Source organism: Salmo trutta, chromosome 26 (genome assembly GCF_901001165.1).
Source record: "Salmo trutta chromosome 26, fSalTru1.1, whole genome shotgun sequence".
Classification (NCBI taxonomy): domain Eukaryota; kingdom Metazoa; phylum Chordata; class Actinopteri; order Salmoniformes; family Salmonidae; genus Salmo; species Salmo trutta.
This window is the reverse complement of record NC_042982.1, coordinates 4,662,567-4,686,298: the sequence shown is the minus strand read 5'-3', so window position 1 is coordinate 4,686,298 and position 23,732 is coordinate 4,662,567. Positions and strand designations below refer to the sequence as shown.

At 40.3% G+C, this 23,732-nt stretch overlaps 3 protein-coding genes across 8 annotated transcripts in view; all 3 read right to left on the bottom strand.

Moving 5' to 3' along the window:
• arhgef12a (Rho guanine nucleotide exchange factor (GEF) 12a) overlaps positions 1 to 2,886 on the bottom strand; it is a 73,660-nt gene extending 70,774 nt beyond the window's left edge. For 3 of the 4 annotated variants that reach the window (XM_029714462.1, XM_029714465.1, XM_029714464.1), the window contains exon 1: positions 1,172 to 2,886. In XM_029714462.1, coding sequence (XP_029570322.1) covers positions 1,172 to 1,203 — 32 coding nt within the window. In that variant the 5' untranslated portion in view covers positions 1,204 to 2,886. The remainder of the gene's footprint in view (positions 1 to 1,171) is intronic. The other variant, XM_029714463.1, reaches the window with a different exon arrangement.
• Positions 2,887 to 3,953: 1,067 nt separating this feature from the next.
• Positions 3,954 to 21,916, bottom strand: LOC115162937 (transmembrane protein 136-like). 3 transcript variants are annotated; one of them, XM_029714470.1, is made up of 3 exons: positions 21,867 to 21,916; positions 13,901 to 14,103; positions 3,954 to 6,030 (listed from the first exon to the last, which is right to left on the bottom strand). In XM_029714470.1, the coding sequence occupies exons 2-3, from the start codon at positions 14,094 to 14,096 to the stop codon at positions 5,498 to 5,500; spliced, it is 729 nt and encodes a 242-aa protein (XP_029570330.1). In that variant the 5' UTR covers positions 14,097 to 14,103; positions 21,867 to 21,916; the 3' UTR covers positions 3,954 to 5,497. The 3 variants fall into 3 exon arrangements, with proteins under 3 accessions (XP_029570330.1, XP_029570328.1, XP_029570329.1); XM_029714468.1 differs by lacking the exon at positions 21,867 to 21,916 and adding an exon at positions 19,613 to 19,923; XM_029714469.1 differs by lacking the exon at positions 21,867 to 21,916 and adding an exon at positions 18,271 to 18,358 and having other exon boundaries at positions 4,036 to 6,030.
• On the bottom strand, positions 18,107 to 21,922 carry LOC115162936 (transmembrane protein 136-like). The gene is made up of 3 exons (XM_029714467.1): positions 21,588 to 21,922; positions 19,367 to 19,569; positions 18,107 to 19,056 (listed from the first exon to the last, which is right to left on the bottom strand). The coding sequence occupies exons 2-3, from the start codon at positions 19,560 to 19,562 to the stop codon at positions 18,524 to 18,526; spliced, it is 729 nt and encodes a 242-aa protein (XP_029570327.1). The 5' UTR covers positions 19,563 to 19,569; positions 21,588 to 21,922; the 3' UTR covers positions 18,107 to 18,523.
• Between the last annotated feature and the right edge of the window lie 1,810 nt (positions 21,923 to 23,732).

The following is a 23,732-nucleotide window of genomic DNA, read 5'->3' as shown; positions in this document are numbered from 1 at the left end:
CCACAGGGAAGGCCCTGTGGCTCAGTTGGTAGAGCATGGTGTTTGCAACGCCAGCATGGTGTGTGCAATGCCAGGGTTGTGGGTTCGATTCCCACGGGGGGCCAGTACAAAAAAATATATATATATAAAAAATAAAAATAATAAAAAATGCATGAAATGAAATGTATGCACTCACTACTGTAAGTCGCTCTGGATAAGAGTGTCTGCTAAATGACTAAAATGTAAAATGTACTAGGCTATAGGCCTAGTTTGACCAAGTAGCATCCTATTAATTCAAAACACCCCATAACGCTACTCATGTTGGAAATGTAATTTCGCTATTTTGGATAAGATGAATGAAACAGCTTCCAGTACAGGCTACAGGGTTAGCCTACACGCGGAATATCTGGTCTGTTAATTTCCTTCTTTGCAGGAAAGTGGATTTCAGGTGCAGAGGACACAATTGCACCATGCCTTCATTTGGCTGTCAGGCTCTCTTCAGCTCTACACACACTATTGCCATGATTGTGGCTGATGCTCTTGGAACAGATCAAATTCCATTTTCACTCTTTGGTGGTGTAAAAACAACCTGCTCAAGACCTATTTCTAAATGAAAATGGTTGTTGGTGCCAAAATCATGGTAAAATGGTCAGAGGTCTGCCCCGACCAAAAAGGGCAATTTCAGCGGTGCGACAAATTGGAGAATTGAGTAGAGTGCTGGGTTGAGAAAATATATTGGGGGTTATTGTGCTACTTAAAAACAATACTGTAATGAAAAATAAAGCCCCACGTAGGCCTGCCTTTTGGTTTATCGTTTTGAAATGGGGCAACATCCTTGCCTGGGATGTTGGAATACATATTGAGTAATATTCAGTACTAATACACATTTAATACAAATGACTTACATACAGCTTAGGCTATACCATATGGGTGATAGAAAAAGTCTATAGCTGACTCCAGAAACTGTAACAATTGGCCATAACATAACATCAGAAGAATTGCCACTTGCATGCAGCCGGTGGAAAATTCCCATAGTGGCCATAACAATCCTTGCAGGCTTTTACAAGACTTGAGATCAAACATAACATATCTGATAAAGCAAAGGTGCATAAGTACGGGAGCCAAGAGGCATGCTGTCTTCAATGACATTGTGAAGTGTGTTTACATAATACCTGGAAAAGGTCGTACTTACCTATCAGTGATACTGGACTGTGTGTCGCTCATTGGGCTTCCGTTTCTAGATTTGCTGTGATTTATATCCAATTATCATTTTCCAAAGTATGATAAGACAGACTCTTTGAATAGCCCTCCCCTAACATCCGTCTATGTTGAAGAGATGATCGAAAAAGGTGATGACATCAACAACAAAAAATCAACAACATTGAGAGCTGAATCTCCAAATAACAATGTCATGAAAACACCTTCAATTGTCGGCGATAGACTCCCAGTGAAAAATAAATGTCTGGGTATGTCCTAATACTGAATTCAATACCTCAATGTAATAGTTTTGCAATCATTTGCAATGAAATGGTACGTATTCAGTGAAGCCACTGATGATAATGCAATTTTCGCTACTGTAGCAATTTCTTGAGATAAATTAGGACCTCTAATAAGCCCTCGTCTTACGTCGTGCAGCTCTCCACTTTATCGCACCAGACACCAGGGTCGGGGATGATGTTGCTATTGACAATGTGTTCCCTTGGAAAATATTGATACAGGCTCCACTTTCACTCTTTCTGCCCTATAGAAAATACAACCAGTTAACCCGGCCTGGTGTAGTAACAGCCAGCGTATCTTTTTTAAAGATGTTGAAAATCGAGTCAGTCCCATTTGGTGTTCCCAGACTCCAGGTTTGCCTTTATCGGTAGACGAGCAGCCAGCCCCTCGTGACCATGAGAATTTCTAAAAACTGACAAGTCTGAGTTGAAACCCGTGTTGTGAATTAACTAGATGACTATTAGTAATTATTGCAGCAAAATAACAAACTATGTAATATTCTTAGCTTGATCAGCTAGCTATAGTAAATGCATATTTTTCCCCCCCAGCTAGCTATTGCACTATTTAGCTTGCTAGCCAATGTGCCCGTCTAAATTTGTTGGGAGGTTCAGTTCAGATAGCTTGAAGCTAGCCAGACTCTAACGTTAGCTAGCTAACTAGCGGTTAGTTAACTCCAGGGAGTGGAAACCCTAACGTCTTTTCCTCCAGTAGACTCGAAACGTGTCCAATAATATACGTTTTCCTTAAAAGTTAAGAGTGATAGCTAGCTACGAAACAAAAGTAAATCATTGAAATTCAGCCGACTGAATACGTTAGCTAACTACTGTACCTTGCTGCTGAGTCTCGGCCAACGGTGGCTAGCTAGCTATCTACTGTACCAACGAAAACGGGATACTTTCAGTAACTAGAAAACTTTGCTTCGTATGCTCCGACAATTCTGAATGTCATTCCCAAAAACGAAATCACAAAAAGAAGCTTAGCAAAAAATATAAAACGTGTCCCGACGAATATATATGAAGTCCTCACGACCTAAGGAACCGTTTCAAAATGTTTCTTGTAGATCTCCTTCGGGTTAGAAACATCCACAAAACTTAACGGAGCGCAGTTTTCATTGACTCCATGTTTCCAGAATTCAGACAATTTCAGTTGTTTCTCTGCAGAATTCCCTTGGATGTCTATGCTATGCTAACAAGGATAGCTAGCTAACAAAATAATTATCTCATTTACACAAAATAAACACTGAACCGGTTATCACTTTAGAATAATGTGATTATTAGAATGTGTTTCCAGATATGTTATTGAGGAGAAAAATACCCGACTTTCTACAATTTCACAAAATATCAGGATAACTACGCCCTGGCCAACAGCTCCCAATTTGCGTCTGTCTACTTCCGCCAGAAAAAAAACATGCCAGACTATCATAAATAATAACAATAATAATACATTTGTCTTTTTCATTTTTCATTATGGTGTCTAATCGGATGCCACTGGCAGATGGGATTCAAATAAAAACCTTGCCAGACTTTCAAAAATAGTAATAACAATAATAATACATTCGCCTTTTTCATTATAGTGTCTGATTGGATGTCCTTGGCAGATAGGATTACAAATATATTTTATTGTAGACCAAATCTATTTTGAACTTAAAATGTAGATACATTTTCTGTGAAACCTAAAATTATCATTGTTATTATTGGCCTAATGATTATCACATTGGTATTCTACAACACCATCTTATGTTCCCCTCATTGTATCTACTTATATATTTGTGTTAGACCACTTCTAAAACTTGAAAACATCTGACACTCCAAAATCAAAGTTTGACAGATGTTTTTAGGTCTCATAAAGTGGTCTAATGTCAAGAGCAGTCCATGTTAACTGTTGTATGCCTCCAACCCAAATGAATGAAAACAAGGCACAGAATAAAATGAGATTCCTGTACCACACCCATTCATTTGGGATTCAAGTATACTGTATAATTGGATCTACACAGCAGATGGTTAGGAGGTGGACTCATCAGGACTCACCTTTTGGGGTCTGACAACTTCTGACAAACTTTAATTTGTGGGTGAACTATCCCATTAAAATGACCAGTTAATAAAGTACAATAATTTCCTGCTGTGACAATCATAACTCATAAATCATAACACTTTACAGGGATAAATGTTTATGACATTTAGCAGCAAAACGTGTTCAAACATCTTTGGTTGAGGACTATACTACAGTATAATGGAGGATTGGTGATTTACATATGCCACCATGTGGACAATTTGAATACTTCAAGCACAGAGAACTGATGGCTTTTGCACAATAAGCTTACCCTACAGTATGGGACAAGGCTACACTACTTCTCTGATTGTAATGTAGACTTGTATCTCTTTAAAATTGTTGTAATAAAACATAAATACATGTAAAAGTTCATTGCAACAAATGGCAAACTTGTAGTTCCCTGAGTAAAAAAAAACAACCTCTTCAAATTGTTCAAAAACGTTTTTATACTATATAGGCCTACCGGGATGCAATCATTTTGGAATAATTTACTTGATATTACAGCACATATTTCTATACCAGCTCTGTATTCAGGGTATTTATTGAACACACAACAAAAGTAAACATTACATTTGAACACGTATAAAGTCACAAAGGCACACTTGTATGATTCTCCCTTATTACAGACACAGGGATTGTGAATGTTAATATACCATTCCACATATCTAACTATTTAGGCACCATATTTAAATATTTAGTATAAAAGTAGGGAATTTCAAATCTGAATGCAAACAATAATGGGAAATGTGACCTTCTAGCGTCATACTGGAAGATTTGAAGCAATACAGTGACCATTGGTATTTTTAAACTAAGACACAGGGGTGGTGAATGTTGACATACAAATCCACATATCTAACTATTTAGGCACCAGATTTAAATATTTAATATAAAAGTAGTGAATTTCAAATATGAATGCATACAATATTGGGAAATGTGACCTTCTAGCGTCATACTGGAACATTTCAACCAATACAAAACATTTAGCACAAATCACTGTTTACCAGTTGGTATTTTCAACAAATTTACAATGACTAATGACTAACATACCCAATCAAGCAATGGAATGCCACTAAACATATAATTACTTTATTCCAAATTTGTTACTGATTTGTTGTTGCTGTGAACTTAAACGAAAAACCGTTGTGAAAAGCATTATACTAGCTAAATCGAAAGACAGATATCATAAGAAACATGTCGCTTTTTACTGAGTTTTATGTTATATAAAAGCCAGTGTCATGTACTCCGTATGAATATGCATACAATACACAATCTATAACACTGCAATCTCAACGAGCATTTATAAACATCTTCCTGAAAACGAAATGGAACATGGGATATTCCACGGCTTATAAGGAGTACCACAATTTAAATTAGACAAATTAGACTGAAATTAGAAAAATTATACAACACACTGCAAAAAAAGTTGCATTTCTGCAGGAAAACTACTGCACTAAGGAAACAGTCAGTATTGGTTCAATTTCACTGCCTCAAAACAGGTGTGGCCTAACCTATGATGGAGAGGGAATGTTAGGTAATCTGGATGGAGGGAATCAATGGATGGATATCAAAAGTGTCTGTTTCCCAATAGTCAACTTATTGCTGGATACAAGGTTAGAAGAATATACTATTAGGTTACAGTTCATTGCAGTAAGCTTGTGAAATACATCTGTTCATCATATTGGCACTAGGTCCTTTGGTTTCAATGACAAACTATGTCTCAATTGTTTTTGCTACAGTTGTACATTTTTCAAGATGCTTTTGCAATATTCTCTTACACTTGTTTGTAATAAAAAAGCAAACAAAAAATGTACAAGTGTTAGCTAAATACCAAAAAATAGTCCCCAATAATCATATAGGCCCAAAGAATGGCTTGAATTTGACCCCATGGTTACAGTATGCACAACCAATTGTATAAAGGTGGTCTATTAGTATAAACATTGGATGTTTTTATTCATCATGATAAGGAAGTCTTTCAGTCTGTTTTTCCGTCATGTCCGTTAACTGCTGCCGATCTGTGTTGGTTTCTCCAGCGTCTGTATTTGGATTGACTCTTGCGGTAGGCGAAACGACCAATGTCCACCATGAACACCCAGGACAGCACATACATGGCAACTCCCTCACACTTTATAATGAACCTGGGCTGTGGGGAGATGAGCTCGCAGTACAACATCCTTCCACCAACCACTATGCGCATAAACACAAATAGCACTACAAACAGAACATCCACCGCCTCCCCTGTCAGGCTCTCATAGCGACCCAACTGTCTCAGGAACCAGCGAGCTTGCAGCAGGGGGTTGGTGATCTCACTGGCAAAGATTACGGCGCATGACTCAATGCCTGATTCCCCCAAGCTCAGGGTCAACAAGATACCCAGGATGCTAATGGTGTGGTGGACCAGCATCACCGGGCCCTCTGTGCGGAAGTACACACACCAGCCCATGTCAAAGATGAAGTAGCCCAGGCTAATGACCATAGCAGTAATCTGAAGGGGGGTGTTCTTTGTGCCTAGAAACAAGATTACAACTTTATTGGAAACACTCTTCATGGTTAGTAACATTGTCATACACACATCAAATTATAGTAGGCAAGAAACTCTTCATGAAGACCATTTGGTTATGAATGTAAGCCTTGGTTCTCTGAGTAGATTAACGGGTCGCCAAACGACCTATGGAAACTCCTTCCCCTTCACGCGATGAGATGCTTAATATCAAAGATGTTTACAGTTAGGCCCCTCCCTTACTGTACCCATGTGACCTGTCAATATAAAAGGCGGCAAGATGTTTGACGAACAGTTCTTGTTGCGGCAAGATGGTCACTCAATTCCCTAACCGTGCAAAGTGTACGCAACTCACAACTCTCCTGTGAGAAGTGGGGAGGCTGTCATATACACATCCAATGTAGATGGGGACATCCCTGCAGAAATAAGCTTCTGGAGAAAATACAAAATGTCAGTAATTGGGCAGGAAGATGGCGATTCTGCATGGGCAACACCACTTCCTGTTCACGTTCCACTTGTTGGAATAGTACGTAGTACGCCAGTACGTTGATGTGAGCTGTTGTCCATGGTGCTGACTATACACCACGAACCCTTTACTGGTTCAAGACGGCTCCCCATCCATGTAGGGATGTGTCTGTAATCAAAGTCTTCTGGTTGTGACCTGCGCCTAGGAGAACTTCACTGGGAGTTTGAAGTGCTATTCACCACCATTGTAATGCTCTCTAGCAACTCATTGAAATTGTCAGCTTTTTGTGTTTGTCCATTCTGGGACATAGACTGTGTCTGTTGTACCATCACTGTATTGGCCTCATGTGGAGCAAGCCCAACAAAACAAGCACTGTCACCTATTTCCTCAGTTTGAATGTTGAAGGAGATTTTCTAAACAATACCACTCTTTCCGGCAAGAGTTTTCCTCCAGTGTACAGTTTCAAACCCAGGAAGCGCACACACTGAGTAGGGACCAGAGAACTCTTTTCCAAGCTCATTGTTAGTCCCAACTCGGAGAGGTGATGCGAGACAATGGATGTATGTGCCGAGGCTTTCTGACCCTACACATACTAGCCGATCGTCTAAGTACTCCAGGACCCCGACTCCTTCTTGGCGAAGGGGTGTTGACACTGCGCTTATGCACTTTGTGAAAGCGCGAGGGGCAAGCGAGCAACTTGCAGTAGGACCAAGGCTCTGTGTACGCAGTCTGCATGTGGTGCATCTCTGCCTTTTCCGAGGGCGATAAGGCCCTCCACCTCATTGGTATGGCTGAGAGTGTCTGTTTCTCCACTGCTGAGCAGGTGCAGCCTATCTGAGCCTTGTAAGTGGGCCGCTGCTGAGCCAAAAGTCTTGCCAGGTAATATGGGTATATCTAAGAGTGGAACTTTCTCTTTGTCAGGGAGCTTGGACTGCGCTAAACATAGGTGGCGCTGTGCAACACACAGTGTGGCCAAAGTTTTCCCAACCATCTTAGCATTGCCCTGAAGGCACTGGATGAGCAGATCTGTCACTGTCGACAGTTCCTTCATGGTTTTAGTGTCGTAGATTGCGGAGAGGCGTGCCTGCAGCTACTCCTGAAAGGAAGCCAGTATCGTTTCTGAATTGCCAAGCCTAGAGGCTAGAGGTGCTGTCGTGTGTCCTGCGTAGGAAGCAATCAAATGCCCTGCATTGTTTGTAAGCCAGCTCTTGGTCTGAACTGTGACAGAGAGAAGCAGGCAGAACAAGTGAAGCAAATTATTTATCCATACGGTGGAAATGGCCAAAATCATTCTTGTCTGCATCATGAACTGTAGCTAAGCGAGTGCATTTGCTTGGCATGGCAGGGGTTCTTTGATTTGGCGTGTTTCATGTGCATTGGAGCTCACGCACAAAGTCTTTGAACAACAGGAGGCATACCTCAGTCTTTGAAGAACTGAATTCATCAAACTTGAATGTGGACACCATGGCAGAAGGGGCGTGCTCCACATTGAGGTTCCTGCTTGCCCTCTCAAAGATTTCAAAGGATATTTTCTGGTCGACTGTTACTGCCAGTAGCAACAACGGTCATCAAAATTGTTAAAAGGTTTAAAAACAATTGTAATAAATGCAACAGTTGGACAACGGATGAAGATACTCCAAACGGTTTGAATCCATCAAGTATTGACTCAATTATAGCGCAAAAAACATTTTACTGGCACAGACAAATAATGAATGGAGTGGGATTTTGGTGGGAATTCAGGTATTCAATTTGTCAAATTTCACTCATTTTTTCTTAGAATGCACTCATATATACTACATTTTCTAATGGTATCAGGTATTTATTTTATATTTTGTGTTAAAATAAAGAAAACTATATGTGCCTAATTTGCATAAATACACTGGGTGTACTGGCATATATTAATACATTAAGATAAAGGGGAACAAGGCTGCAACCACAAAAATGTCTAGGCCTACCTGCACTCACCTGTGCTGTCTAGACTGCCTCATTAATTACTGTTGTTGTCACATTCTGTTGCATAATTCAACAAGTGAGTCAATAGCAGGATACACTCTGATAAAAAAAATCAACATGCTTGGCTCTATATTACATATATCTATACATACTTTATTTACATTGTTTGCGAGATCAGACATAATATCACTCACTATAAGTCTTCATTTTCAGAAGTTGCTTTCATTTCAGTGCATCTTATTATTATAAAAATTATAACTTTTTTCAATTCAACAAAAAATGAACACCCATCAAAATAAAGTTATCATTCTTCTCTTCCTTGTGACGCAAGTGTCGAGATGATGTGTTAAATCCAAGATTAAGCTTTAGCATTCTTATAAATGCAACAGAAAGAGAATGTATTCCATTGAGCCCATTTCAGCCACCGGGGTGTGTTTGACAGGTCCTTACAAACATTTCCACGTCGTAACGTTAACGTGAAAAAACGTCAGGCACAAGCAAGAGTACGAAAGAGTCGCAGGAGTAAAATGAAAGCAATCAATCCAGGGAGATTTAAGTGACAAGTGGATTTTGCACCCCTCAAACACAGGAAATTGATGGCTGAAAAATACAGATCCGCAGGTGGGCGGGGCATGAGCGTTGCTACTGCCAGGCCGACAGGCTGGGACTGGACGATGCTAGAGCCATGGTGCATACCATCATCATCATCAGAGTGATCATAGTCAGTGGTATAAGACTGGGAAGCTCTTGTGGACAGTACATCAGTCTCGTCCGATTCAACAACCACACTCTGTTCAGAGGTAGGGGTTGAGTTTGGTACCGGCGGAGGAAGTCTGGCCAGGATGTGCATTATGGTTGCCATGTGGCTGACCAGTGACAATCTCCTTGTGCACCTCAATATGGCGAGATTTGTGCCCAGGCGAGGATAAGAAATGGTGTTATTTGGGCGGTGGATCACGAGGTGAGTGAGACCTGTCATTTGACCTGAAGCGTTTGGAATAATCTGTAGAAGGTCTACGATCAATGATCTGTGTGGCAGACTCATCTGATGACAGTCCAGAGGTTCTGCCCACAAAGCTCTCAAGTCGAGATTTTAATACTCTCTGTTTGAATTTCTGACACTGAGTACAACAGCTGCTACACTGTGAAGCCACTTGAGCATGTTCAGGTCCCAAGCAGATGAGTGTGCTCATCTGAGGCCGGGAGATGTTTCTCACACTGTTGACACGGGTGGAATGACATTCTGAGTACAGTACTGAATCTGTGTGCAAGGAATGGATTTCATACAATTGGATACACAAGAGAAGTGTGTTCCAAGAAAAAGTCAACTATAATAAAAAAATATATGCTAAATAGCTTTATGTCTTGATGTGCCTCAGTGTCTGCTTTGATGCTGCGAACTGGTGCCTCGGTGTCTGCTTCGGATGCTTTGAGAGAATAGCTAGCAACACTAAGCATCAGCTCTGATCTGTAGAGCTTAGGGGGCGAGACTCCTGCCTAAATACGTAGCGAAATCCTGGCTCGAGACTCCCGCCTATATAGACGAACTCAATACATTTCATGCACGCTTCGACAAAAACAACACAGAGCCGTGCACGAGGGCCCCGCCGTCCCAGAGGACTGAGTGAGCTTGCACCTCGAGGCCGACGTGAATAAGGTTTTTAATCTGGTCAACATTCGCTCGCAGGCATCTCCACGGTCATTTTCAAACTCTCCTTGTCCCAGTCTGTAATCCCCACGTCTCAAGCTGACCACCATTATTCCTGTTCCCAAGAACTCTAAGGCCACCTGCCACACTGACTACTGCTCTGTAGCACTAACATCTGTAGTCATGAAGTGCATTGAAAGGCTGGTCATGGCACATATTACCTCCATCATCCCAGATACCCTAGACCCACTTCAATTTGCATACTGCCCCAACAGATCTACAGTACTCCACACTGTCCTCTCCTAACTGGACAAGAGGAATACCTATTTGAGAATGCTGTTCATCGACTACAGCTCAGAATTCAACACTATAGTGCCCTCCAAGCTCAGGACCCTGGGACTGAACACCTCCCTCTGCAACTGGATCCTGGACTTCCTAACGGGCCGACCCAAGGTGGTTAGAGTAGGCAACAACACCTCCGCCACGCTGACGCTCAACACGGGGGTCCCACAGGGGTGTGTGCTTAGCCCCCTCCTGTACTCCATGTTTATCCATGACTGTGTGGCCACGCACATCTCCGACTCCATCATCAAGTTTGCTGATGACATGACGGTGGTAGGCCTGATCACCAACGGAGATGAGACAGCCTACAGGAAGGAGGTCAGAGAACTGTGTTGCCAGGACAACAACCTCTCCCTCAATATCAGCAAGTCCTAGGAGCTGATCATGGACTACAGGAAATGGGGGGGGGATGGGTCAATAGATTCAAGTTTCTCAGTGTCCACATAACTGAGGACTTAACATGGTCTCTTCACACCAGAACAGTCGTGAAGAAGCCCCTAGGAGACTGAAACGATTTGGCATAGCTGTACAGCTGCACCATTGAGAGCATCCTGACTGGTTGTACCACTCTCTGGTATGGCAAATGCCCCGCCCATGACAGGAAGGCCCTACAGAGTTAGTTGAGGACGGTCCAAGCGGTGTCTGAGAAAGGGTCAAAAAACTGCCAAAGACTGTTCTCCATGCTCCCGTCCAGCCGACTCCTAAACAGCTTCTATCCCCGGGCCATAATACTCTTAAATGGCTCTCCATCTCCCACAGACTGTCCACACTGACTCTATATATTCCCATCCACAGGTCTCTACCAACTCCGACACAACCTACGCTGCTGCCAAAATTATTATTGATTTGATTTATTACTCCATTGATTATTGATTGCCATTACTATTAGTATTTATCCTGTTACTGATCACCATTACTCCTGTTTATATCTATACACTGTGTTCCATGACATAGACTGGCCAGATGAATCCAGGTGAAAACTATGATCCCTTATAGATGTCACCTATAAAATCCACTGATTGTAAATGAAGGTGAGGAGACAGGTTAACCTCTCTAGGGTAGGGGGCAGTATTTTCACATCCGGATATAAAACGTACCCGATTTAATCTGGTTATTACTACTGCCCAGAAACTAGAATATGCATATAATTGTTTGATTTGGATAGAAAACACCCTAAAGTTTCTAAAACTGTTTGAATGGTGTCTGTGAGTATAAAAGAACTCATATGGCAGGCCAAAACCTGAGAAGATTCTGTACAGGAAGTGCCCTCTCTGACCATTTCTTGGCCTTCTACACTCTCTTTATCGAAAACAGAGGATCTCTGCTGTAACGTGACACTTTCTAAGGCTCCCATAGGCTCTCAGAAGGCGCCAGAAAGTTGAATGATGACTTTGCAGTCCATGGCTGAAAAACAGTAGTGCATTTGGATAGTGGTCGATCTGAGAACAATGAGACGGGCGCGCGCGTGCACGTGAAAAGGCCATTTTACATGTTCAGTCTTTGAACGAAAAAGACGTCTCCCGGTCGGAATATTATCGCTATTTTACGAGAAAAATCGCATAAAAATTTATTTTAAACAGCGTTTGACATGCTTCGAAGTACGGTAATGGAATATTTAGAATTTTTTTGTCACGATACGCGTCCGCGCGTCACCGTTCGGATAGTGTCTTGAACGCAAGAACAAAACAGAGGATATTTGAACATAACTATGGATTATTTTGAACCAAAACAACATTTGTGGATGAAGTAGAAGTCCTGGGAGTGCATTCTGACGAAGAACAGCAAAGGTAATCCAATTTTTCTTATAGTAATTCTGAGTTTAGTGAACGCCAAACTTGGTGGGTGTCAAATTAGCTAGCCCGTGATGGCGAGCTATCTACTCAGAATATTGCAAAATGTGCTTTTGCCGAAAAGCTATTTTAAAATCGGACACCGCGATTGCATAAAGGAGTTCTGTATCTATAATTCTTAAAATAATTATGTTTTTTATGAACGTTTATCGTGAGTAATTTAGTAAATTCACCGGAAGTTTTCGGTATGTTTGCTAGTTCTGAACGTCACATGCTAATGTAAAAAGCTGTTTTTTGATATAAATATGAACTTGATTGAACAAAACATGCATGTATTGTATAACATAATGTCCTAGGAGTGTCATCTGATGAAGATCATCAAAGGTTAGTGCTGCATTTAGCTGTGGTTTTGGTTTTTGTGACATTATATGCTAGCTTGAAAAATGGGTGTGTGATTATTTCTGGCTGGGTACTCTCCTGACATAATCTAATGTTTTGCTTTCGTTGTAAAGCCTTTTTGAAATCGGACAATGTGGTTAGATTAACGAGAGTCTTGTCTTTAAAATGGTGTAAAATAGTCATATGTTTGAGAAATTGAAGTAATAGCATTTCTAAGGTATTTGAATATCGCGCCACTCGATTCCACTGGCTGTTGACTGGGTGGGACGATTTCTTCCCACATACACTAGAGAGGTTAAAGAAGGATTTTTAAGCCTTGAAACAATTGAGACATGGATTGTCTATGTGTGCCATTCAGAGGGTGAATGGGCAAGACAAAATATTTAAGTGCCTTTGAAAGGGGTATGGTAGTAGGTGCCGGGCTGGTTTGAGTGTGTCAAGAACTGCAACGCTGCTGGGTTTTTCAAGCTCAACAATTTCCCGTGTGTATCAAGAATGGTCCACCACTCAAAGGACATCCAGCCAACTTAATACAACTGTGGGAAGCATTGGTTGTTCTGAGGGCAAAAAGAGGTGCAACTCAATATTAGGAAGGTGTTCCTAATGTTTAGTACACTCAGTGTATATTACTATATTACCGTAAGTATTTATATAGTCCTGCAACAGCACCATCTAGCGGTCAGAACCTGGTAATATCAGGATGCAGGATGCGACATAAACCTAACAATTTAAAATTACACATTTCTGAGAAGACATTACATAGGATGCAGAAACAATACTCCGAGCCACAGCTCCATACTACTTGTCAGACATAGAGAACTGATACTGTATACTCGTTGTTGGGTTGGGATTGGCGTGGGGTGTGGTGGTCCCTGGGTGGCTTTTAACAATTTATTTGGATTCCTAATGTCTTACTCATCGTTACAAAAAAGTTTGTAATTGGATGTAAGGTACTATATTTATAGAATATTATATGAAGCCTACATATTAAAATTGCCAATTTGGGTAAAATCAATTAGCTTAATTTCTTAATTTCACAGATCAAATTTTATCTGAACAAAATAATGTTGCAAAAATGCTAATCTTATCTGTAGAAAGATTTCAGAACAGAACAAGCGATTTCAGAACAATATCAGAGGGTGGGTGTCATGGCTTGCTGAAATGACACGGAATGATCCCTATACCAACTTAACCACCTTTAGAAAAAGGTGTTCTAGAAGCAGCACTCTACATGGAAACGATTACACTGTTTCCGTGCAATTAAATAGTGAGCGTCTTACCTGGATGTGTGAAGGGCCAAGGTCCTTCCACATAACCTATGTAGGCTGTTATGCAGACTGCCAGGATTCCATGGAGCAGTGTGACCAGCCTACAGTTCCACTCAAAGCCACGGCTTCCATTGGTATTACACAGTAGTGTGTAGAGAGTGATCCAGCCTGTAAGGCAGAGGACCACGCCAACAGACAGTGATGTCATCCCTCAGCTAAATACACAAAAACAAGACAAAAACCACTTAATGACCAACAAACACATATAGAAGTTTTAAAAGATTGCATAACACACTTTACTTTCTACTATAACCAAAAATATTAGCTATGCTCAAGATTTGTGTGAGCAAGTCCGATTAACCTACATTTTATGTTCAGTAAATGTTCTGTAAAATGCAGCATAATTGCAATATGGAAATACAGTGCCTTCAAAAGGTATTCACACCCCTCAACTTTTTCCACATTTTGTTTAGTTACAAAGTGGGATTAAAATGGATTTAATTGTAAAAAAAAATGTTGTCAATGATCTACACAAAATGCTCTAATGTCAAAGTAGAAGAAAAATTACTTTTAAAAAAATTCTAAAACATTTAGGAAAAATAAAACACTAATATATCTTGATTAGATACAGTGGGGTTAAAAAGTATTTGATCCCCTGCTGATTTTGTACATTTGCCCACTTACAAAGAAATGATCAGTCTATAATTTTAATGGTAAATTTATTTGAACAGTGAGAGACAGAATAACCAAACAAAATCCAGAAAAACGCATGTCAAAAATGTTATAAAATGATTTGCATTTTAATGAGGGAAATAAGTATTTGACAACTCTGCAAAACATGACTTAGTACTTGGTGGCAAAACCCTTGTTGGCAATCACAGAGGTCAGACGTTTCTTGTAGTTGGCCACCAGGTTTGCACACATCTCAGGAGGGATTTTGTCCCACTCCTCTTTGCAGATCTTCTCCAAGTCATTAAGGTTTCGAGGCTGACGTTTGGCAGCTCGAATCTTCAGCTCCCTCCACAGATTTTCTATGGGATTAAGGTCTGGAGACTGGCTAGGCCACTCCAGGACCTTAATGTGCTTCTTCTTGAGCCACTCCTTTGTTGCCTTGGCCATGTGTTTTGGGTCATTGTCATGCTGGAATACCCATCCACGACCCATTTTCAATGCCCTGGCTGAGGGAAGGATGTTCTCACCCAAGATTTGACGGTACATGGCCCCGTCCATCGTCCCTTTGATGCGGTGAAGTTGTCCTGTCCCCTTAGCAGAAAAACACCCCCAAAGCATAATGTTTCCACCTCCATGTTTGACGGTGGAGAGGGTGTTCTTGGGGTCATAGGCAGCATTCCTCCTCCTCCAAACACGGCGAGTTGAGTTGATGCCAAAGAGCTCCATTTTGGTCTCATCTGACCACAACACTTTCACCAGTTGTCCTCTGAATCATTCAGATGTTCATTGGCAAACTTCAGACGAGCATGTATATGTATTCTTGAGCAGGGAGACCTTGCGGGCACTGCAGAATTTCAGTCCTTCACGGCGTAGTGTTACCAATTGTTTTCTTGGTGACTATGGTCCCAGCTGCCTTGAGATCATTGACAAGATCCTCCCGTGTAGTTCTGGGCTGATTCCTCACCGTTCTCATGATCATTGCAACCCCACGAGGTGAGATCTTGCATGGAGCCCCAGGCCGAGGGATATTGACAGTTCTTTTGTGTTTCTTCCATTTGCGAATAATCGCACCAAATGTTGTCACCTTCTCACCAAGCTGCTTGGCGATGGTCTTGTAGCCCATTCCAGCCTTGTGTAGGTCTACAATCTTGTCCCTGACATCCTTGGAGAGCTCTTTGGTCTTGGCCATGGTGGAGAGTTTGTAATCTGATTGATTGATTGCTTCTGTGGACAGGTGTCTTTTTTACAGGTAACAAGCTGTGGTTAGGAGCACTCCCTTTAAGAGTGTGCTCCTAATCTCAGCTCGTTACCTGTATAAGAGACACCTGGGAGCCAGAAATCTTTCTGATTGAGAGGGGGTCAAATACTTATTTCCCTCATTAAAATGCAAATCAATTTATAACATTTTTGACATGCGGTTTTCTGGATTTTTTGTTGTTATTCTGTCTCTCACTGTTCAAATAAACCTACCATTAAAATTATAGACTGATCCTTTCTTTATCAGTGGGCAAAAGTCAAAATCAGCAGGGGATCAAATACTTTTTTCCCCCACTGTAGGTATTCAACCCCCTGAGTCAATACTGTACATGTTAGAATCACCTTTGGCAGCGATTACAGCTGTCAGTCTCTGAGGTTAAGTCTCTAAGAGCTTTCCACATCTGGATTGTGCAACATTTGCCCATTATTCTTTTCAAATTCTTCAAGCTCTGCTGATCATTGCTACACAGCCATTTTCAGGTCTTACCATAGATTTTCAAGAAGATTTCATTCAAAACAGTAACTCGTTCACTCAGAAACATTCACTGTCTTCTTGGTAAGCAACTTCAGTTTAGATTTGGCCTTGTGTTATAGGTTTTTGTCCTGATGAAAGGTGAATTCATATCTCAGTGTCTGGTGGAAAACAGACTGAAACAGGTTTTCCTCCAGGATATTGCCTGTTTTTAGCTCCATTCCGTTTCTTTTTTTATACTGAAAAACTCCCCAGTCCTTAATGATTACAAGCATACCTATAACATGATGCTGCCACCACTATGCTTGAAAATATGGAGAGTGGTACTCAGTAATGTGTTGTATTGGATTTGCTCCAAACATAACACTTTGTATTCAGGATAAAAAGTGAATTGCTTTGCCACATTTTTTGAAGTATTACTTTAGTGCCTTGTTGCTAACAGGATGCATGTTTTGGAATATTTTAATTCTGTGCAGGCTTCCTTCTTTTCACTCTGTCAATTAGGTTAGTATTGTGGAGTAACTACAACGTTTTCTCCTATCGCAGCCATTAAACTCTGTAACTGTTTTAAAGTCACCATTGGCCTCATGGTGAAATCCCTAAGCGGTTTCCTTCCTCTCTGGCAACTGAGTTAGGAAGGACGCCTGTATCTTTCTAGTGACTAGGTGTATTGATACACTATCCTTTTTTACACATCTACCAAACGGCGCCCTTCTTTGGGAGGCATTGGACAACCTCCCTGGTCTTTGTGGTTGAATCTGTGTTTGGAATTCACTGCTCGGCTGAGGGACCTTAAAGATAATTGTATGTGTGGGGTTAATGAGGTAGTCATTCAAAAATCATATTAAAAACAATTATTGCAAAGAGTGAGTCCATGCAACTTATGTGACTTGTCATGCACATTTTTAATCCTGAACTTATTCAGGCTTGCCATAACAAAGGGGTTGAATACTTACTGACTCAAGACCAGTGGTGTAAAGTACTACTTAAGTAGTTTTTTGGGGCATCTAAACTTTACTATTTAAATTTTTAGCAACTTTCACTTCACTGCATTCCTAAAGAAAACAATGTACTTTTTACTCCACACATTTCCCTGACACCCAAAAGTACTCGCGGACTCACTAAACACAAATGCTTTGTTTGTAAATGATGTTGGAGTGTGCCCCTGCTATCAATAAATAAAAAAATATAAATAAAATTGTGCCATCTGGTTTGATTAATAAAAGCAATTTGAAATTATTTATATACTTTTACTTTTGATACTTAAGTACATTTTTGCGATTACATTGACTTTTGATACTTAACTATATTTAAAACCAAATACTTTTAGACTTTAACTCAAGTAGTATTTTACTGGGTGACTTTCACTTTCGTCATTTTCTATGAAGGTATCTTTACTTTTACTCAAGTATGACAATTGGTTACTTTTCCACCACTGCTCAAGGCATTTCAGCTTTCATTTGTAATTCATTTGTCAAAATTTCAAACAACAATTCTACTTTAATGTTATGGGGTATTGTGTGTAGGCCAGCGACCAAAAATCTAAGGTTAATACATTTTAATTCAGGCTGTAACACAACACAGTCACCACATACACTGCTGCTACTGTCTATTATCTGTCCTGTTGCCTAGTCACTTTACCCCTGCCTATATTTACAGTACATAGCTACCTCAATTACCTCGTACCCCTGCACATCGACTCGGTACTGGTACTCCCTGTATATAGCCATGTTATTTTTTGCTCCCTGTATATAGCCATGTTATTTTTGTTATTTTTATTAATTATTCACCGTGTATTTATTCCTTGTGTCAATATATTTTTTTAAAGTATTATATTTTGTATCTTAACTCTGTATTTTTGGAAATGGAACCGTAAGTAAGCATTTCACCTGTTGTCTACAAAGCATATGACAAATAGAAATTGATTTGAACAAAATGTGGAAAAAGGACGTGAATACTTTCTGAAGGCACTGTACATTACCTTCCAGTGTAATAATCCAAAGTGACTGATGAACAGTGTATGTCTAAACTGAGCAGCTTGTTTTTTTCTGAACTGAGCACAAAAAAAGTGTAAACTGAATACCAAAGACTATTCCCCGATAATCATACAGACTTAAAGAATCGCTTGACTTTGACCCTTCGCTTACACACAACCATGTGTTAATCATTTGTTAAAGGTATATTAGTATACACATTGGATGTTTATATTAATCTTCTAAAGATCAGGAAGTCTTTCAGTCTGTCTTTCCATCATGTCTGTTATCTGTTTCCGATCTGTGTTGGTTTCTCCAGCGTCTGTATTTGGATTGACTCTTGCGGTAGGCGAAACGACCAATGTCCACCATGAACACCCAGGACAGCACATACATGGCAACTCCCCCACACTTTATAATGAACCTGGGCTGTGGGGAGATGAGCTCGCAGTACAACATCCTTCCGCCAACCACTATGCGCATAAACACAAATAGCACTACAAACAGAACATCCACCGCCTCCCCTGTCAGGCTCTCATAGCGACCCAACTGTCTCAGGAACCAGCGAGCTTGCAGCAGGGGGTTGGTGATCTCACTGCCAAAGAGTACAGCGCAGGACTCGATGCCTGATTCTCCCAAGCTCAAGGTCAACAAGATACCCAGGATACTCATGGTGTGGTGAGCCAGCATCACCGGGCCCTCTGTGCTGAAGTAAACACACCAGCCCATGTCAAAGATGAAGTAGCCCAGGCTAATGACCATGGCAGTGATCTGAAGGGGGGTGTTCTTTGTGCCTAGAAACAAGATCACAACGTTATTGTAAACACTCTTCATGGTTAGTAACATACATACAGTACCAGTCAAACGTTTGGACACACCTACACATTCAAGTGTTTTTCTTTATTTTTTACAATGTTCTATATTGTAGAATAATAATGAAGACATCAAAACGATGAACTAACACATATGGAACTTTTGACTGGTACTGTACACACATCAAAGTACACTGATCAAGAAACTACATTAAAAAACATGTAGCTCCAACCTTTACAGAAAGGTGGTGCAGGATCAACACTGCATGGGATTAGATAGTGAGCATCTTACCTGGATGTGTGAAGGGCCAAGGTCCATCCACATAGCCTATGTATGCTGTTATACAGACTGCAAGGATTCCATGGAGCAGTGTGACCAGCCTACAGTTCCACTCAGAGCCATGGCAGCCACTGGTGTTACACAGTAGGATGTAGAGAGTGATCCAGCCTGTTAGGCAGAGGACCACGCCGACAGCCAGCGATGTCATCCCTCAGCTAAAAACACAAAAACATAAATTGCAATACGGAAATACATTACCTTTCAATGAACCCTTGTTATAATCCAAAGAGACTGATAAACAGTGTATATCTGAACTGAGCAGCTGTAGTGCTCTGGCCAGTCTGAGTAGTGAAGGTCTGGGGAGGGGGACATCTCATGTCATAGGATTGGGAAATGAGACCATGATACAACCTCGTTGGTAAGGGGACATTTCATGCTAGCTCACTTCAGGGAGTTTCAAAACTAGTCCAAAAGTTATTGTGTCTGGGGCAGTGGGGCAGCACATCCTGGTCTCATAGACAAGACGTAACATAGTAAACTCAAATCCGGGGCACTCAAATCAGTATCATACTGTATATTACGTTTGGTATGCTTACATAAGACAGAAGGTTATTTAAGGCAAAAAACAAGAGAGGGTGGTAGGTCGGGATGGATGGGTGTATAACATAAATGTCTGCATGTTCGAATCGCATCATAGACAACCTTATCACTTTTAGCTATCCCTTCCTCTAACCCTTTAACCTAACTCCTAAACTTAACTCTAAACGCTTGACTAGCTAACGTTAGCGACCTAGCTAATGTTAGGCACAACAAATTGGAATTTGTAACATATATGTTTAGCAAATCCATAACATTGTACGTTTAGCTAATTCGTAACATGTACGTATCACGTAACATATCATACGAAATGGATATTCACAAATTAATACTTACCATACTAAATGGAGTCCCGGTTTTACATACTGAATAACGCAAAATGCTCTGAGACCAGGTTGTGCTGCAGTGCAGACAGTAGCCATATCTGCCAGTAAACTGTCATAAAGCAAGCTAGAGTACCTATTTATTATTTAGACTTGCACCTTTATTATGTACATTATCCAAATGGATAATGTATTATGTACATTATCCATTATGTACATTATCCAAATGCAAATGTTTATTATTAATATCATGAATTTGGCGTACTATTTATAGAGCTAGCTATGATTTCCCCTGTTCAGTTGTTTTGACATCAGTGCAGAAGGGGAGAGAGCAGCTAGTTTGCTAGTATAGAGTACCACAGTATGAGTCATAATACCCATAAAACTGAGCTGTCAAACAGGGAAATGGTTCCAATCATATTTCCACCATTCATTTTTCCCATAGGCGATTTTAGAAACACTTAACTAAGGGCTGTGTTTCGTGTAGGCTTACCCTAGCGTGACATTTTTATAACCTTGTAAATCTCTCTAAGACATTGTGACTTTTATCAATGTATTAGCCTGTATTTAGCCCCCCAAAATTAAATGCTAATGTGGCTATCATAAAGAACTACAAACGCAATGATCTGGACGAGACGGGCAAATTGAGGCAAAGGAAAGAATCTCTGGATGAACTATCTAATGTTAGTTAAATGTAGTAATTAATAAATTGGCTACATGTCTTTAAATGAACAATTTTCTTAACAGTTTTGAAAACACAATACCCGTTTGCAAAGAGATGATTTGTAGGAGCTTGCAGGGACTTGTAGTTTTGCATGATGTCTACTTTGATGCTAACTAGCATTTTCGAATCAGAGTACATGGAGCTGAATATATTGAGAAAAAAAAAGAGATTTACATGGTTACCAAAACGTCAGGCCAGGGTAAGCCTACACGAAACACAGCCCTTATTTTAAGTGTTTCTAAAATCCCCTATGTGAAAAATTAATGGTGGAAAAACGATTGGAACCATTTCCCCGTTTGACCACTACGTTTCAGGGGTTTTATGACACCTCCACTGTAGGGCTCTATAGCAAAGAGAGAAAATAACATTGCCAGATTACTTCAGACTGAGCCATTTATAAAGATGCGAATATTTGAGGTAAAAACACATTAAAAAGTGAATAAAAATGAATCCAGATGAGCTGTCTAGACAATATCAGTTTCCTAAGGCAGGCTAGAAGACAGCAAGCGAGATGGACAAGAGCTTGGCTCCTCAAGCTTTCAAATGTAGGCAAACCGAACAAAGCGAAATAACTACTTTGTAACGTCACCTTATTTCTGCACCGCTTGCACGTTCACGTCGGTGACATCTCTAGTCTCTTTGTGGCCAGCATGGTCCCTCGGGTGACGGTCACTTCATCTTTGGTTCTTTGTGTCCATTACGTTACTCGGCTCATAAACGAAAAATTGCGTCTCGGGTATCTAATCTCAGTAGCCAACTCCCCCACCTTGCAGTGTCAGCAAATGGTGCTGCAGATAGCTGCCCAACCCTAAACGAAATTAGTGAATTAGTTTCCAGCACTCAATATACAAAAACAAAAGATAATTACTGCTAGCCTGGTTCCGAATGTAGCAGTAGCTTTAACGTGGTCGGGTGGTGTCTACTTGTCAACTAGAATGGGGTTGGGGCGCCATCCGCTGGTAATCTTGTTATTTTTCCATCAGTACGTGGAGGTGAAAAGGTGAGATGCAGGTATAAGCCTTCTGTAGAAAATGTTCTCTGGTACAAGTGGGGAACATGGAAGCTACATGAAAATGTATACTGTACCTGGAGCATGGTAGGTGTCAGTGAATCTCGTTCTGAAGTCTTAGAATCTGCTAAGATTTTTGCTGAATAAAACCACCCACAAAAGTGCAGTGCAAAAAAAAAGAGGTGCCTTTATTGAACCCTTACAGGCAAAATATACTTTTGAATTGTAAATTACTTCATTTTCTGTGGTATTGCTCTTTGCAAACATACACAACTCTTACATAGAAAAATATGAGACTTTACTCTAGTTTTACGTTGCAAAAATATCAGTTGAAGTGTTAAGGCACATAGGTTACCATAGAATGGCCACAGTTTGAAGGGTTTTTACAACAACAACAAAAAAGGACATTTTGGTTTGTCAATTATGGAAGATGTCATACACAAAGCGAACAAAGACATTGCATTAGCATAATGTGACAGAATAAAATCAGGAGAATTAAACAAAACAATTAGGTACCAGTTACTACTGAATATGATTAAACACATTAAGCTACTCAAGATGTAAAATTATGTAATGAGGTATAGGAATCGGATAGCAGACAAGAGATCATATTGTGGAATAAAATTGGACTTTTCCCTACAGATTGCTGATTATTTTAGTCCTACCTGAACAAAGTGTTGTGTGCAATGGAATCACATATCTAAGTGATAATCAGGAAGGCCTACCCGTACATTTAACAAATTGTGATGTTAATGAAATGAACCGACAGGTGAAATGTAATAATGGTAAAAGGGATTCACTGACTATGGTAAGATGTTTTTTTCCCCCAATAATCAATGTGTTGAAGTTTAATGCATTCCATTCATGCATTAACGGCAGGTGGAAGTATTGCTCAGAAAGTTCCATTCCATGATAAGTGAAAAAAGTGAACACAAATAAAATAAGTTGCAACTTCAGCCCTTCCTTGGAGAATATTTCCTTTGTGAATCTTAACTGTGGTTTGCTGCCAAACTTTAAAGAATAATGAAATATAAGCAAATCAACTTGGAGACCTTTGTCAAAAATGAAATGTTATATATGTAAAAGAAAAATCAAATCATGGCCATCAGTGATTGAGCTGTGAATGATGTTGAAGTTAGTGGCACTCTCTCTCAAACCCAGACGGTTTACAAATACTCAGAGGTGACCTTCCATTGTGAATTGGGATTCATGAAATTTGGTCCCAAGAAAAATCACATTGACAGAAGAAAAACAACATTGAGGCTACTGTAATAGAATAGATAGAAGTGACTTGCTCTTCAACAATATACTTTAAATTAGCATCAACATCTATACTGTTAACTAAATACAATGCCCAGACATTTTCACTATATACCCTGAGGGTACAAAACATTAGGAACACCTGCTCTTTCCATGACAGACTAACCAGTTGAAAGATATGATCCCTTATTGTCACCCGTTAAATGCACTTCAATCAGTGTAGATGCAGGGGAGAAGACAGGTCAACAAAGGAGTTTTAAGCCTGGAGACAATTGAGACATGGGTTGTGTATGTTTGCCATTCAGAGGGTGAATTGGCAACACAAAATATTTAAATGCCTTGAAAAACAGGGTATTGTAGTAGGTGCCAGGCACACTGGTTTGAGTGTGTCAAGTCCTGCAACGCTGCTGGGTTTTTCACGCTCAACCGTTTCCCGTGTGTATCAAGAATGGTCCACCACCCAAA